The 12,583-nt window shown below is 39.0% G+C and overlaps 1 protein-coding gene across 3 annotated transcripts in view; it reads right to left on the bottom strand.

Moving 5' to 3' along the window:
• LOC130085445 (caskin-2) overlaps positions 1–12,583 on the bottom strand; it is a 72,693-nt gene that overhangs the window by 26,945 nt on the left and 33,165 nt on the right. For all 3 annotated transcript variants that reach the window (XM_056251207.1, XM_056251213.1, XM_056251220.1), the window contains exons 4-6: positions 5,467–5,564; positions 3,978–4,123; positions 2,370–2,465 (exon numbers count right to left, since the gene is read on the bottom strand). In XM_056251207.1, coding sequence (XP_056107182.1) covers positions 2,370–2,465; positions 3,978–4,123; positions 5,467–5,564 — 340 coding nt within the window. The remainder of the gene's footprint in view (positions 1–2,369; positions 2,466–3,977; positions 4,124–5,466; positions 5,565–12,583) is intronic.

Genomic DNA, 12,583 nt, shown 5'->3' with positions numbered 1-12,583 from the left:
CAGGAGTAAGGTATTTTATTGAACAGATAAACTGGCATATGCAGCTCTCTTCATCGTAAAGCATTATTGTGAAGGGTCATTTCAGTATAATTGTTGTAGTGCTGTGTTGGAACTTAATTAAAGGGAAGTGCGTGTCCATTAATGGTTAAAGCTACAGTAACGTCTTCAGCTAGTCAGCTTGAGATCCTTTCCATCTAAACCGGTTATATCTCTTAAGCCTAGAGGTGAATGTTTTATGAGCCGTGGATTAACCATATTCATCCGCATAGACAAAGCACATCCAGAACAATGTTCTTCCACAAAATACATGCAGTTTTGTTTTTTAACCTCTAGATACTCTAAGGGTGCTTTCACACCTGGATCGATTGGAGACGTTGTTCCGAAACAAAGGGGCGTTTCCCTTTTGGCCCGGTTCGTTTGGTCACACTTCGGTGTTCTTGTGTGTAGTGTCCAATATCCGGGAGATGTGTTCTTCCGACCAAATATCTATGAGGCATTTCACCTCTTCGTAGCACCAAGTCAACCCGCGATTCATTTTGTGTTAGGCTACTGTTGTCATGGTGATGTCCCACAATGGAATGCGCGACCTGCACGCATGAGGTAGTGACGAAAAGGCGTAAGGAAAGCCCTGGAAGGGTGCGCGATTTGGACCGCTTTACAACAGTGTGGTGTGAACAGATTGACGTATTAAATTGATTCGGAACAAAGTATTCTGTTTCGGATCTGTTCCGGAACAAAACAAATCGATCCAGGTGTGAAAGCACCCTAAATTCTTTCGGTACTTGTAAAGTGTTCAATACTTGTATCAGAACCTCTGGTAAATCCTATCGATTGGAGATTACATCAACACTTTATGTTAATAACTTGAAGTTTCTGATGAGTGTGGAGGTAGAGGGGTTGTCCCCCTTACAAGCCACACTGAAAGCTTGGCAGGATTGTAATAGGTATTTGAGCACAAAAGGTCATATAAGTAAAAACTCACCTATTGCATTTAACCCTGACTTTTTAGCACATTCCCAAACTTATTTTCGAAACTGGTCACTTCATGGGCTGAAAACTTTTGCGGATATGTTTGATGAAGACTCTAAGTCTGTTAAATCGTTTACTGCTATTTGTGTTGAATATCAAATTCCTAGAACAGATTTTTTTAAATATCTGGAGGTTCGTCACATTATTACATCTCTACATAAAAAGGGACAACTTAGATTATATCCTACAGAGTTGGAAAAATGTATTATTTCTGCTACTTCGGTTAAGGGGAAGATTTCTCATTTGTATAAAATTCTGTTAGAAAGCTCCCCAAATTCTTTTTTTTTCTCTGAGAACAAATTGGGAATTAGAGCTTAAAAGGAAGTTCAGCGAAAAAGAATGGTTAACTTTGTGTATCAATTTGACCTTACGCTTGAGTGTGAACATTAAAGTTAAAGAAACTAATTATACATTTCTGTATAAATACTATATAACTCCAGTGAAGCTTAATAGATTAATGATACAAACTCTCCTATGTGTAGAAAATGTGGAATTGAATTAGGATCATTCATGCATTTATTTTGGTATTGTAAAGCTATTTTTTCTTTTTGGGAGAAGATTCATAAAGTTATTCAAGATATGCGTAACTGTACTTTTGAGCTATGCCCTATGTTATATTTATTGAATTATGATATTGAAAACAAGTTTCCCTTTACAAAAAAATGTGTGTTTACAATGTTTTCTTATTTTGCAAAAAAATGCATACTTACTGCATGGATTTCCCAGTCAGGACCCACATTGGGTCAATGGCTGGATCAGATAATAGATTTGTTGCCCATTGAAAAAAATTACAAGTAAACAGCATTCAAGACTGCAAGAGTTCCAAACCACATGGGCCTTAGTATTAAATTATATAGAGACTATACAATTATCAACTTAAATGGAATAATGGATAACCCACAGACTGTGTAGATTCTTCTTCTTTTTTTTGTCTTTTTTGTTGTTGTTGTTGTTGTTGTTGTGTGTCTTGTCGATATACTTAGCGGTATTCTTCTTGGTGTTTTCTGTGATTGTGTTGTGTGTAATGTGTTAAATTGTGAATAAATAAAAAATAAAAAATAAAAAATAAAAATAAAAAATAAAAAAAAGAACCTGGTAAATCCCATGGTATTATGTTTAGTTGTCTATGTAGAATCAATGGAGAATCGTATTTGAAACAAAACAAATCTCAATTTGTCCAGAATCGTGCAGCTCTACTGGACATGTTCTTATCAACCGCGCATCAGATAACAGGATTTATGAGATCACAGTAGTCATAGTGACAGTGACGTAACGAATGACATCCCACATGAAGAATGCTCATAAACAAGCTAGAAATGACCAGACATGAGATGACTGACCTTCACCCGGCCAAACTCGCAGGCCAGATCCAGAGGAGTCTTCTTAGCCTTGTTTAGCACGCACGGGTTCGACTGGTGCTGCAACAACATCTCAGACTGATAAACAGAAAGAGAGACAGAATAGATGAATTATGTTTGTTATGAACTATCCAGCTTGTTACAAGAGACAGAAAATAATCATAAAAACAGGCAGATTATCTTTATCCCTCACTAATACTGTACTATACACACAAAAAGAAGAAAAAAACAATCTGGGGTGACTTGTTGATGTCGCAACGCAGATATCATATTTCTTTGCGTTTCAGTGAGCTGATGTCAGACGATCTGCAGGTGCGGTATCCAACAACACTGCTCCTCAAACAGGGATGGACTGGACAGTTTTCTCTGTAGGGCTGACTGGGCTGGCTTATGGAACCACATTTTTAAACAAAGTAATTATGGAAAGATTTTCAATAGAAAAAACATTGAACAATGTCAGGCCGGCCCATTGATGCTAGCTAGAGTGACCCCTTACGGAACAAAAATATATGGGAATATACTGCAAAATATAATGCGATACATTTCCATAGATGGGAAACTAGTGCTTATATTTCTCATGCATTGACCAATGTATGGCTATATATTAATACATATAAAATATTTATACATGAAGACAAAAATAGCATTACATGTAATATTCACAATGTTTTATCCTTTATTGTGTACGTATATTCCACATACATGTTCCCATATAAATGTGAATGTATGTTCACACAGAATGTGTTACAACAGATTTCTAGTTCCCAGCATGCTTTGCTTCCGACTGTTGAAGGAAAGCAAATGTTAAAATTAAGTGTTATTTAATGTGTTTTGCTCAATATTAATATAGGGGGAGATCTGTTAGTGTTTATTGTTCTATTATTTTGCAATTTAAAAGGTTTTCTGGTGTGTGTGTGAGTTTTTGGGGTGACCATTGTGCTGAAGAGTAGAGCCTGTGGTTCGGTTGATGATTGGCCCAACATAATTAAGACTATAGTTACTATACATTAAAAGTAATGGCTGTGCACTCCTTAGTACAGTGATAGTCTCTTGGTTAGATACTTTAGTACATGCAGGTGTGCTTGTGCTTTTGTTAACTAGTTTGAAAATATGAGACATTTATAATGTAAATAATTAAAAATTAGAAATGATATAATACATTACATTATATATTTCTCTATATACTGTATATGTGTTTATTTTGCTTGAGTAAACATATCTGCAATATATTACACATGCAGTACCATATCTGATCACATATACATCTATATACCGGTATTATGAACTGTTTTACTGAATAAAAAAACGTCATACATTGTGATATATTAGTAAATATATTGTCACATATTTTTCAATATATGAAAAGCGGCAATTCCGTATGTATTATTCAATATATTGTAATATTAACACAATATATTATACTGTATATTTTCAAATATACGGTTAAACCATTTAATATATTGATCATTCATATATGGGAAATATATTTTCGTTCCATAAGGGACAAACTGCACTGCCGTTTGTGTTTGTGACGTGTCTGAGACCAGCAACTGTTTTGAAGCCTCTGAGTGCGGGCTAGTGGATACGCACCACCTCATAGTGTCCGTACTGAGCGGCCAGGTGCAGTGGGATCTGCCCGTCGTGAGACGCGCTGTTGACCGCAGCCCCTGACCTCAGGAGCATGAGCACCGAGTCAGCTTTACCCTGCCATGCTGCGTAATGCAGCGGCCGCATCCCTGCAGAACAAAACATACAAAAATTCAACCTCGAACTCAGAGTTCTGTGAGCAATTCTTACATTTTGTGTACAAAATGTAAGAATTGGCTCCATTTCAATTCATGTGTTGAGGCTCGTTCACAAAGACGATGACTATGACGATACCGATAAAGATATAGTTTAAAAATCAAGTTACAACACACTGAAATAATGTCAGTGGAATCGCATTCCCAAAGTTTTTTTCCAGCTGATGAGCGATAAAGAACATTGACAGCCAATCAGAATCCACCCCGTTTAAGAGCGTGAGCATTTAAAGTGACAGACGACAAAACTGCAGAACAATATTGTTCGTTGGTGTGGACGCTAATATAGATGGTATGCAACATGACTGGATTTAATAGGGGGAAACTGCGAAAATTTGAGTAAAACAAACGATTATCAGTTTAAACTAACGGTTGGACTCGATATAGTTGGACCAAACGCAAAACTTCCACGAAGAAAAAACTTTCCTAGCAAGCGTTTAGCGCTGCTGACTTTAGTATCCCATGATGAGCCTGTGTGAGCCTATTTTCAGCGGTTGTTGTCTGGGAATAATATACCACTGGATGGCACGATTGACCAATCAGAGTCAAGTATTCCACAGAGCCGTGTAATAATGTTATATATATCGTCATATTTTTCAGCACTAAAACTTATATAGATTTTGTCAGTTTATTAAAATTGTAAGTCAATACAATATATAAGAATACAATATATAGGGTATGATTTTACCCCCAAATTTTGCATATTAACCCAAAAGGATAACTGCAAATCTAAGATTCGCTGCCTGGAGTCCAGTTGTTCCTGTGAATTGCAGCGATCCATTTGCTTTTCTTTTCTATTTTCAGCGGTTGTATTAATACCTATCTATGTGGGAATAACATAACACTCGATGGCACGTAAAAATACTTTCGGCAGTCTGTAAAAATATGCCTCAGATTTCTTGTCAAATCTCAAAGCTCGTTCCCATTTTAGATGTGTTTTGTGTGTTTGTCGCGGCCTTCGCGCTGAATACCAATATTGCCGCTCAGTGGGCGTAACCGCAGTCACTCCCTCCGACGGTGACGGCACATGCATACCCTCTATAGCAGAGGTCTTCAACCCTACTCCTGGAGGCCCAGAGTTTATATCAAACCTGCTTCAGTCTGAGATTTTCAAGCGATCCTGAAGAGCTTGACTAGCTGGTTCAGGTGTGTTTGATTAGGGTTGGAGTAAAACTCTGCAGGAAAGTGGGCCTCCAAGAGCACGGTTGAAGACCTATGCTCTATAGTTATCGTTATTTTGTAGTCATCATTCTTGGTGTTAATGAGGAGGCCGTTCTAACCGTTGCTATCCTTGATGTCCACAACAGCCTGAGCCTCCAACAGCAGGGAGAGCAACTCTGTAGTGCCCGTGAGAGCAGCATGATGCAACGCTGAAAACCTGAGTGGAGGAGAAAAAAAGCAGAAAACTTTAGAAAGAGATGGAGTGAGAGTTGTCAAAAGCACAAAAAAAACATTGACAACTAAGAAACAGTACTTTTGGGAAAGATGCAGGCTACAGGCAAATAATAAAGAAGCCACTCAATAACTTTAATCAGCTTAATTTGATCCCAAAGCTCACAGTTACACTCTCATCATTCCACACTTGAGGCTATGTGTGGTCATAAAGAGAATGGAAAAATAAAAAACTCCAGTAAATGTGAGATTGCCAACAAACCAATGTCTAGTAAAAGTGCCTCGTATTGCTCAAGCTGTGGCACAATTAGAGACTAAAGTCTGAAATTTACAAGGTTTCAAGAGACAAAAAAAAAAAGAATCAGGGCGACAAGGGGGAGATATATTCAATTCAGCACAAGCTCAGGCAATAAAAAACTGTGTCCTCGGGGCACAGACGCCCTCATATGATCTGATGTTTACTGAAATGCATGACAAATTGAAATGCTACTTGTCTGGGGCGGATGTATTTTGCTAGGACATGCCGAAACCAAAGCAAGACCTCTAACAGAAGATTAACAGGGCTGTCTTCAACCACCCCTCCTCAAACACTTCAGACGTCCCGGACGTAAATCTCCTTCCAGAATCTCGTCTTAGTGAAGTCCTCGCCCACAGCCAATACTGCAAACATATCACTTTTAGAAGGGGAAGCTGTCACTTGAGGCACAAGTGGCCTCATAAAGAATGAGCAGAGTTTGATTTGGCAAGTACAACTTTACTGTAGTGCTTTTGGAATAAACTGTGCACCGGTAGCCTACATATCCCCCTTAATATCTTTAAATGTCAAGTCACAGCTTGGCTGTCATTACTAAAACAATGACCTTTGACTGTGACTTGTTGCTCTTGTGCCTGAGAGGTAAGCTCTGTTGCCAGATTTCACAGAAAATGGCATAGTGCATAATGAGCACAGACTCTGATGTATACGTTGATTCCATCCATTTAGAGGATCTTAAACATGTTTGATATTTTAAGCTGATTTTAGAACACATATTTTTGTCATTTGTCATGCGTCTTCCAGCAACAAGGTGCACATTTCTGAGTTTGTTGCGTTCAGAATAACTTGAAAGTCTGGTAGTGTGTGATCCTCAGTCATTTAGTGTATGATGCCCAGTTATTCTTTGTAAGTATAAAGTCGGCAAGTGTATGATGCATAGTGTTTTAAAATCTGTTCAGAAAAGTCATGTAGTGCGACGGTTCCCAACAGGGGGGTCGCGGCCCACAAGGGGGCCTCAGCGAGCTCTGTGGGGGGTCGCGTCATATTTTGAAAGGTTTGAGCAATGAGCAAAAGTCCTTAACTTTTTTTCTGTTCAAAATTTACAAAATGTATATAATGAGCGAGTTCATCATGAATCCATTTTCCAATCCGTGTTTTTGTCTTATCCTGAACCACTATGGTACACCTATAATAAGTGTTTACAGTGGGACTATTTTACACTGGTTCGGATCGCTGCGCTGCGGAGTAGCCCAGTACCTGCGTGACTCGTCATAGACGTACACAGAGAGAAGTAGTTCCGGCTACAATGTTCTTCCGAAAGACGCATTATTCTGTTAATAAATGCAAGTTTATTATCGCTCGCTATAGCGCCAAAAGCGTAACAAATAAAGCCTCACAAATAACATGCAAGTATTGAGGCCCCAGACAACAGTCATTTAGTAATAGCCTATATTCTTTCTTTTTTTTACCTACACACCAGTGCGAATATTTTTGTTTTTGCATTTCAAATAGGGCCAATTTATAGGCTTCTCCTAGGCTTACGTTTTTAAATTACAAAGGGCCTACTGATGTTTTTGTTATTGTCTTTTCAATATTATAGGCTATTATTTGTGCATAAACATACCATTTGTTTGAAAAAAAACATATTTTGTCATCCTTGCTGCAAGCTTACAAGAGCGTTAATATCATTAAATGTAAAGGAGGGGCCCTAAAATATTTTCTTGGGAAAAAGGGGGTCTCAGACAAAAAAAGGTTGGGAACCACTGATGTAGTGTATTCCAGGCAGCATTGCACTGGAAAGTGAACCTCGTGAAGGACCCTTTCGGGACAATTTAAGAGACTCAACTTACAAATGATTTCAGTTACAACTGAGTGCATTTTGGGATTGCCTTCTTTGCAAAGAATATATGAAATGCTGCTTTAGAAATTTGCCAAAAGAAGGCGTCTTAAAAGGCAGGGCAATCATGCTGCTGATCTTTGGGAACAGACTTTATGTCCGAAGTGCCAACAAAGCCTTAAAAAGCTGCCTACACGGTCAGCTCACAAGTTTTTGCAAGTCTTGGACAAGAAGCAAATCCTACATTTCTAGAAGCCTGCAGCATCAGTCTGGAAACTTTGCCTTGACCCACAACATGCCTGACTTATCTTATCAAGAATCATCGAGAAACATCTTATGCGGTCTACTTTGCAATGCATATATTTTGGCCCAACATTTGATCAAACTAAAAGTAAAGGATCAGATGCTTTTACTCAATAAGAAACCAAACGGGGTTAGCCAAAGGAGCCATTCATTTCCTGAACCCATGACCTCAGACTAGCTTCTTGGAGCAGACAGCTGTTTATATTAGATGTGAAATGTAACAGTACAGACAAGTAGAGTGGAAATGGATCAGACTGGGTAAATATGATGGCTAAAGTTGATTATTTTCATGAACACACTGAGACTCCAGCTGAGGGAAAACACTTTGCCGACTGTGCCTTTGAAGAGATGAATCTTTGCAAGGTCTTTCTACCCTCTGAATCACAAGCTGGTGTCAAACTCTCCCATTGTGTTGAATCACACAGGACACACGGCTTAGCGGAAACGCTCGGATATAAATCAGCTGAGTCGCGTAAGTGTCTTCACAGTGGACGTTCTCGACACTCATGAGAAAAGGTGTGACAGCTGTGAAGGTTTGAATATTAATAATTCATTCTAAGGTTTAAGTGGTGTATGAAAGGGGGTGATGTGGCATAGTGGTTAAAACTCAGGACTAGAAACCAGAAGTTTGCTGCAAGGCCCCTCCTCCAAAGGGACAATCCCTGTACCAAATTCTACATTGAATCTTTGCGTGAAAGTCCCAGAAAAAACATTCCACTGGTTTTGGTATTTTACTAATAAAAAGATTCTATTAAAGTAGAGTTCATTATGTAAGGGTTAATGCCCGACGAGGTGTCCATTGTCAGGTATTAATGGACGACGGCGAGGCGTGAACCGTCCGACGCGCAGCTTCCGCCGAAGTCCATTAATACCTGACAATGGACACCTCGAAGGGCATTAACACGCTTATACCATGGTCACTTGCCAAATAACACATTTTTAAAACATTAGCTTATATTTTAATTAGTTTTACAATCGAAATCTAAAGTTTTTACAAACAATAACTTGGTATCCCTGGTTACGCCTGACGGTTTATTTAGCAACCGGAGATATTTATAGTCCGCTCAGCTCGGAGAACCCTTCAGTTTAGCTAACTTACGAGCCAGAAACTTAACATTTTTTTTTCATGTAAGTTAGGCTTGTCTAGCCATGGGCGTTACACTTTTGTTTTTTTTAACCTATAATTAATTCACACAGGTAGGCATAGTATAACGGCTAACTAGATGTTTGTTTTGATACAATAAATTGTAAACGGATACTTAAACTGCCTGTTGCTATGGTTACTCACAACTGATGTAGCCAGCGCATTTATTTATTAATTTCGAATGGTAAACAGTCAGTTTCACCAGAACTCTTTTATTAGGTGTCCTCTATCACTTTTTAACGGACACTCTGCAGCCAATCAGAATCGAGTACTCACCCAGACCATGGTATAAACACAATTATTACACTAAAATCTCCACAGTCGGAGAACATTCCACGGCACTACAACAAGAGGGCAGGTTAAGGCAGGAAATGGAGACTGCCAGAGGCTCCATGGCACAAAGCAATAGGCATAACATCACAAGTTTAACCCTCCAGAATATGAGGAGGGCAACGTCAGCCTCACAACTAAGAGGAAGAGAGTGAGTTCAGGCCCTGGCTGTGTCATGAGCAAGCCCACACAGGTCATGTGCCCGCAGAACACAATTTTCCGCAGCATTGGAACCACCATCATAGGGGTCTTCGGATAATGTGCATTTATTTGATAACACTTTCATGTGGTACTCTCAGTTGTGTTTAATGCACTTTGCCACATTTATATTCATTCCACAGAAGTACGCAGATTTCAACCCAATAACAGTGCATGAAAAGTCTGCATATTCTGTGTGGGTCGTGTTGTGAGGTGTGGGGCTCTGGGTAAGATGGCACAATCACTCCCCTGTGCTGTCTTTCTTTTTACCTCTACCTGACCCACTGATGGCTGGGCTTGAGAGCCCTGCGAGGGGATGTAGATGCTGAAAGAAACCTGTGTTGTGAAAGAGCTCTCTCTCTTGCGAACAGAAGACTGTACTCTTCTCTTCCACACGTCCACACACACTTCCATCAGCTTTCTATGAAAAAACTAAAAGAAACTGGGAGCTCTGAGGAGAGATGGGTTGTTGTAGTGAGAGGTTGTTTCATCTCTCTTAATCAGTGGATCTAGAGTGGACGCCCACTTTACCAGGGAACCGGGATGAAATTCATGCTAGCCTGAATCAACAGTATAACCAAATACAAATGGCATTGATGATTAGGGGGCACGCACAGTAAATACTGTCATTATTTACTCAGCCTCGTGTTGTTTAGAGTTCATATGAAGTATCTGATGAATGTGCTGGTTATTCTTTTCCATTTAATTACAATGAATGGGGACTGAAACTTGTTAAGCCTAAAAATAATGCAAAACCATCATTAAATTATCATAATAGTGGACTGCTAAAAAATGGACCATTGAGTTGAGAACCAGATCGGTCCAATTTGTGAACAATTCACCCTGACAACTCACACTTTTTTTGTGAACTAGAAGTAGCAAACCATTCAAAAGATCTGACTCAAAAGAATCATTTCTTCATAAAACGGACAACGCTTTTTCTCACATTAATGTGCCATGAAGAGCTAGGGTAAATATTATATACATTTCTGCAGTCCCAGTCAGGACAGCAGCTCAACTTGCCCTTCCAACATTTTCACCGACCCAGTTACAAAAGAAATTTAACTTATTATTTACATGTTAAAAGTATAATACATGAAATATATTAAAATATAAATAAATGTAAATGGCTACCAATAAGAAAAACATAAAACAACATTATATTTAAAGGATTAGTTCACCTCAAAATGAAAATTTCCTGATAATTTACTCACCCCAATGCCATCCAAGATGTCCATGTCTTTCTTTCTTCAGTGGAAAAGAACTTAAGTTTTTTGAGGAAAACATTTCAGGATTTTTCTCCACACAATGGACTTCAATTGCAACCAACATGTTGAAGTCCAAATCAATGCAGTTTCAAAGGCCTATGAAGTGCTTCAAACGGCTCTGCACGATCCCAGCTGAGGAATAGGGTCTTATCTTATCTTATCTTATCTTATATACTTTTTAACCACAATTGTTCGTCTTGTGCTGGTCGGCGACGCGCCAGGCATTGAACCATCACATTGGAAACGTCACAAATTTTCTTTTTAAAAAAAAAATAATAATAATAAATTAAAACAAAGATGTCAGACGATTTTGAAGTTGGAGGAGAAAACGGGAGAAAATGAGATGGAATTTTTCGCCCTTTTTGAACCGGAGTACACAGACAAATAACTTAGATAGATGACGTGACGTTTCCAACGTGATGACGTAATCCCTGGCGCGTCGCACACCAGCACAAGACGAACAATTGTGGTTAAAAAGTATATAAATGTTTTTTTGTTTTTTTAAGAAAATGACTGATCGTTTCGGTAGATAAGACCCTAGATTTTTCGCTAGAAAAATCCTGAAATGTTTTCCTCAAAAAAATTAATTTCTTTTCCACTGAAAAAAAAGAAAGACATGAACATCTTGGATGGCATTTGGGTGAGTAAATAATCAAGAAATTTTCATTTTGAGGTGAACTAATCCTTTAAATGAGAAGAATTAGCAACACTTTTGGATACATTACTTAGCAACAATTTTGGATACATGACAGAAAACCAAATGTTATAAAAACAAACAAACAAAATTTTGTGACAATGCAGCACTGGCCCGACAGGACAAGTGTGAGTACTGTCATCAAGTATGAGTACTGTCATCTAGCCTTGGGCCATCCTTAATGTTAAGCCTTGCCCACAATACAACATTTAAGGGAATATGTTAGTACAGGTACACCCTAAAGCTGTTTCTAAACCTTTAGAACACTGTAAACACATTCAACAACAATTACATCTCAATAAGAGATTACCACTTCACTTAATACTTGGAATGTTTCAAACATACAATGAAACTTGTTCGATTAATTGGAATCATGTTCTACCACGTTCTTCATCAGTAGCAAGATTTGGCTGCATTTCGCCATCACACCAGACAAAAACAGAGGTTTGCACCCCAGGAAATATCAAGAGCGGGTCAGACAGTCCGATGACTGCCCGCAGCGATATTGAGCAGTTGTTGATTTACCCACAAACACACAATTTCGGAGAAGTTCCCAGAACTCAGCGAGGGTCTTGTGTTACAAGCCCTGTCCACTTTCGCCTTCATTTCGCGGGATGTCAGGACGGATTTGATGCGTCCTGGCAGCGCGGCCCTGGGTGGACAAAGGACAGGGCTCCAAAGAGTCCCTCTCACACCGGCCTGGCCATTCATTCACACGCATTCCAGGACGTTTGCCATGGAAACGCCCCCCCATACAAATCCCAACAGTTCCCCAGAAAGTCAAAGGCGGCTCAAATACTAATTTGTCTCACAGACAAGCAAAACCTTCAGTGCTACACCACTATTATTTGCTGGAACCCCCCCACCACCACCCAAACCAAGCATTTCATTTTTTCACTTTTACTAACAGACCTGGGCATGCAAAACTATTACAAACTTTCACAATCAAAAGTACAGTGTATGATGCACGCTGAGGTC

The sequence above is a fragment of the Rhinichthys klamathensis genome, unplaced genomic scaffold (genome assembly GCF_029890125.1).
Source record: "Rhinichthys klamathensis goyatoka isolate OS25496 unplaced genomic scaffold, OSU_Roscu_1.1 h1tg000004l_1, whole genome shotgun sequence".
Lineage (NCBI taxonomy): Eukaryota > Metazoa > Chordata > Actinopteri > Cypriniformes > Leuciscidae > Rhinichthys > Rhinichthys klamathensis.
This window is presented reverse-complemented; position numbering and strand designations above follow the sequence as displayed.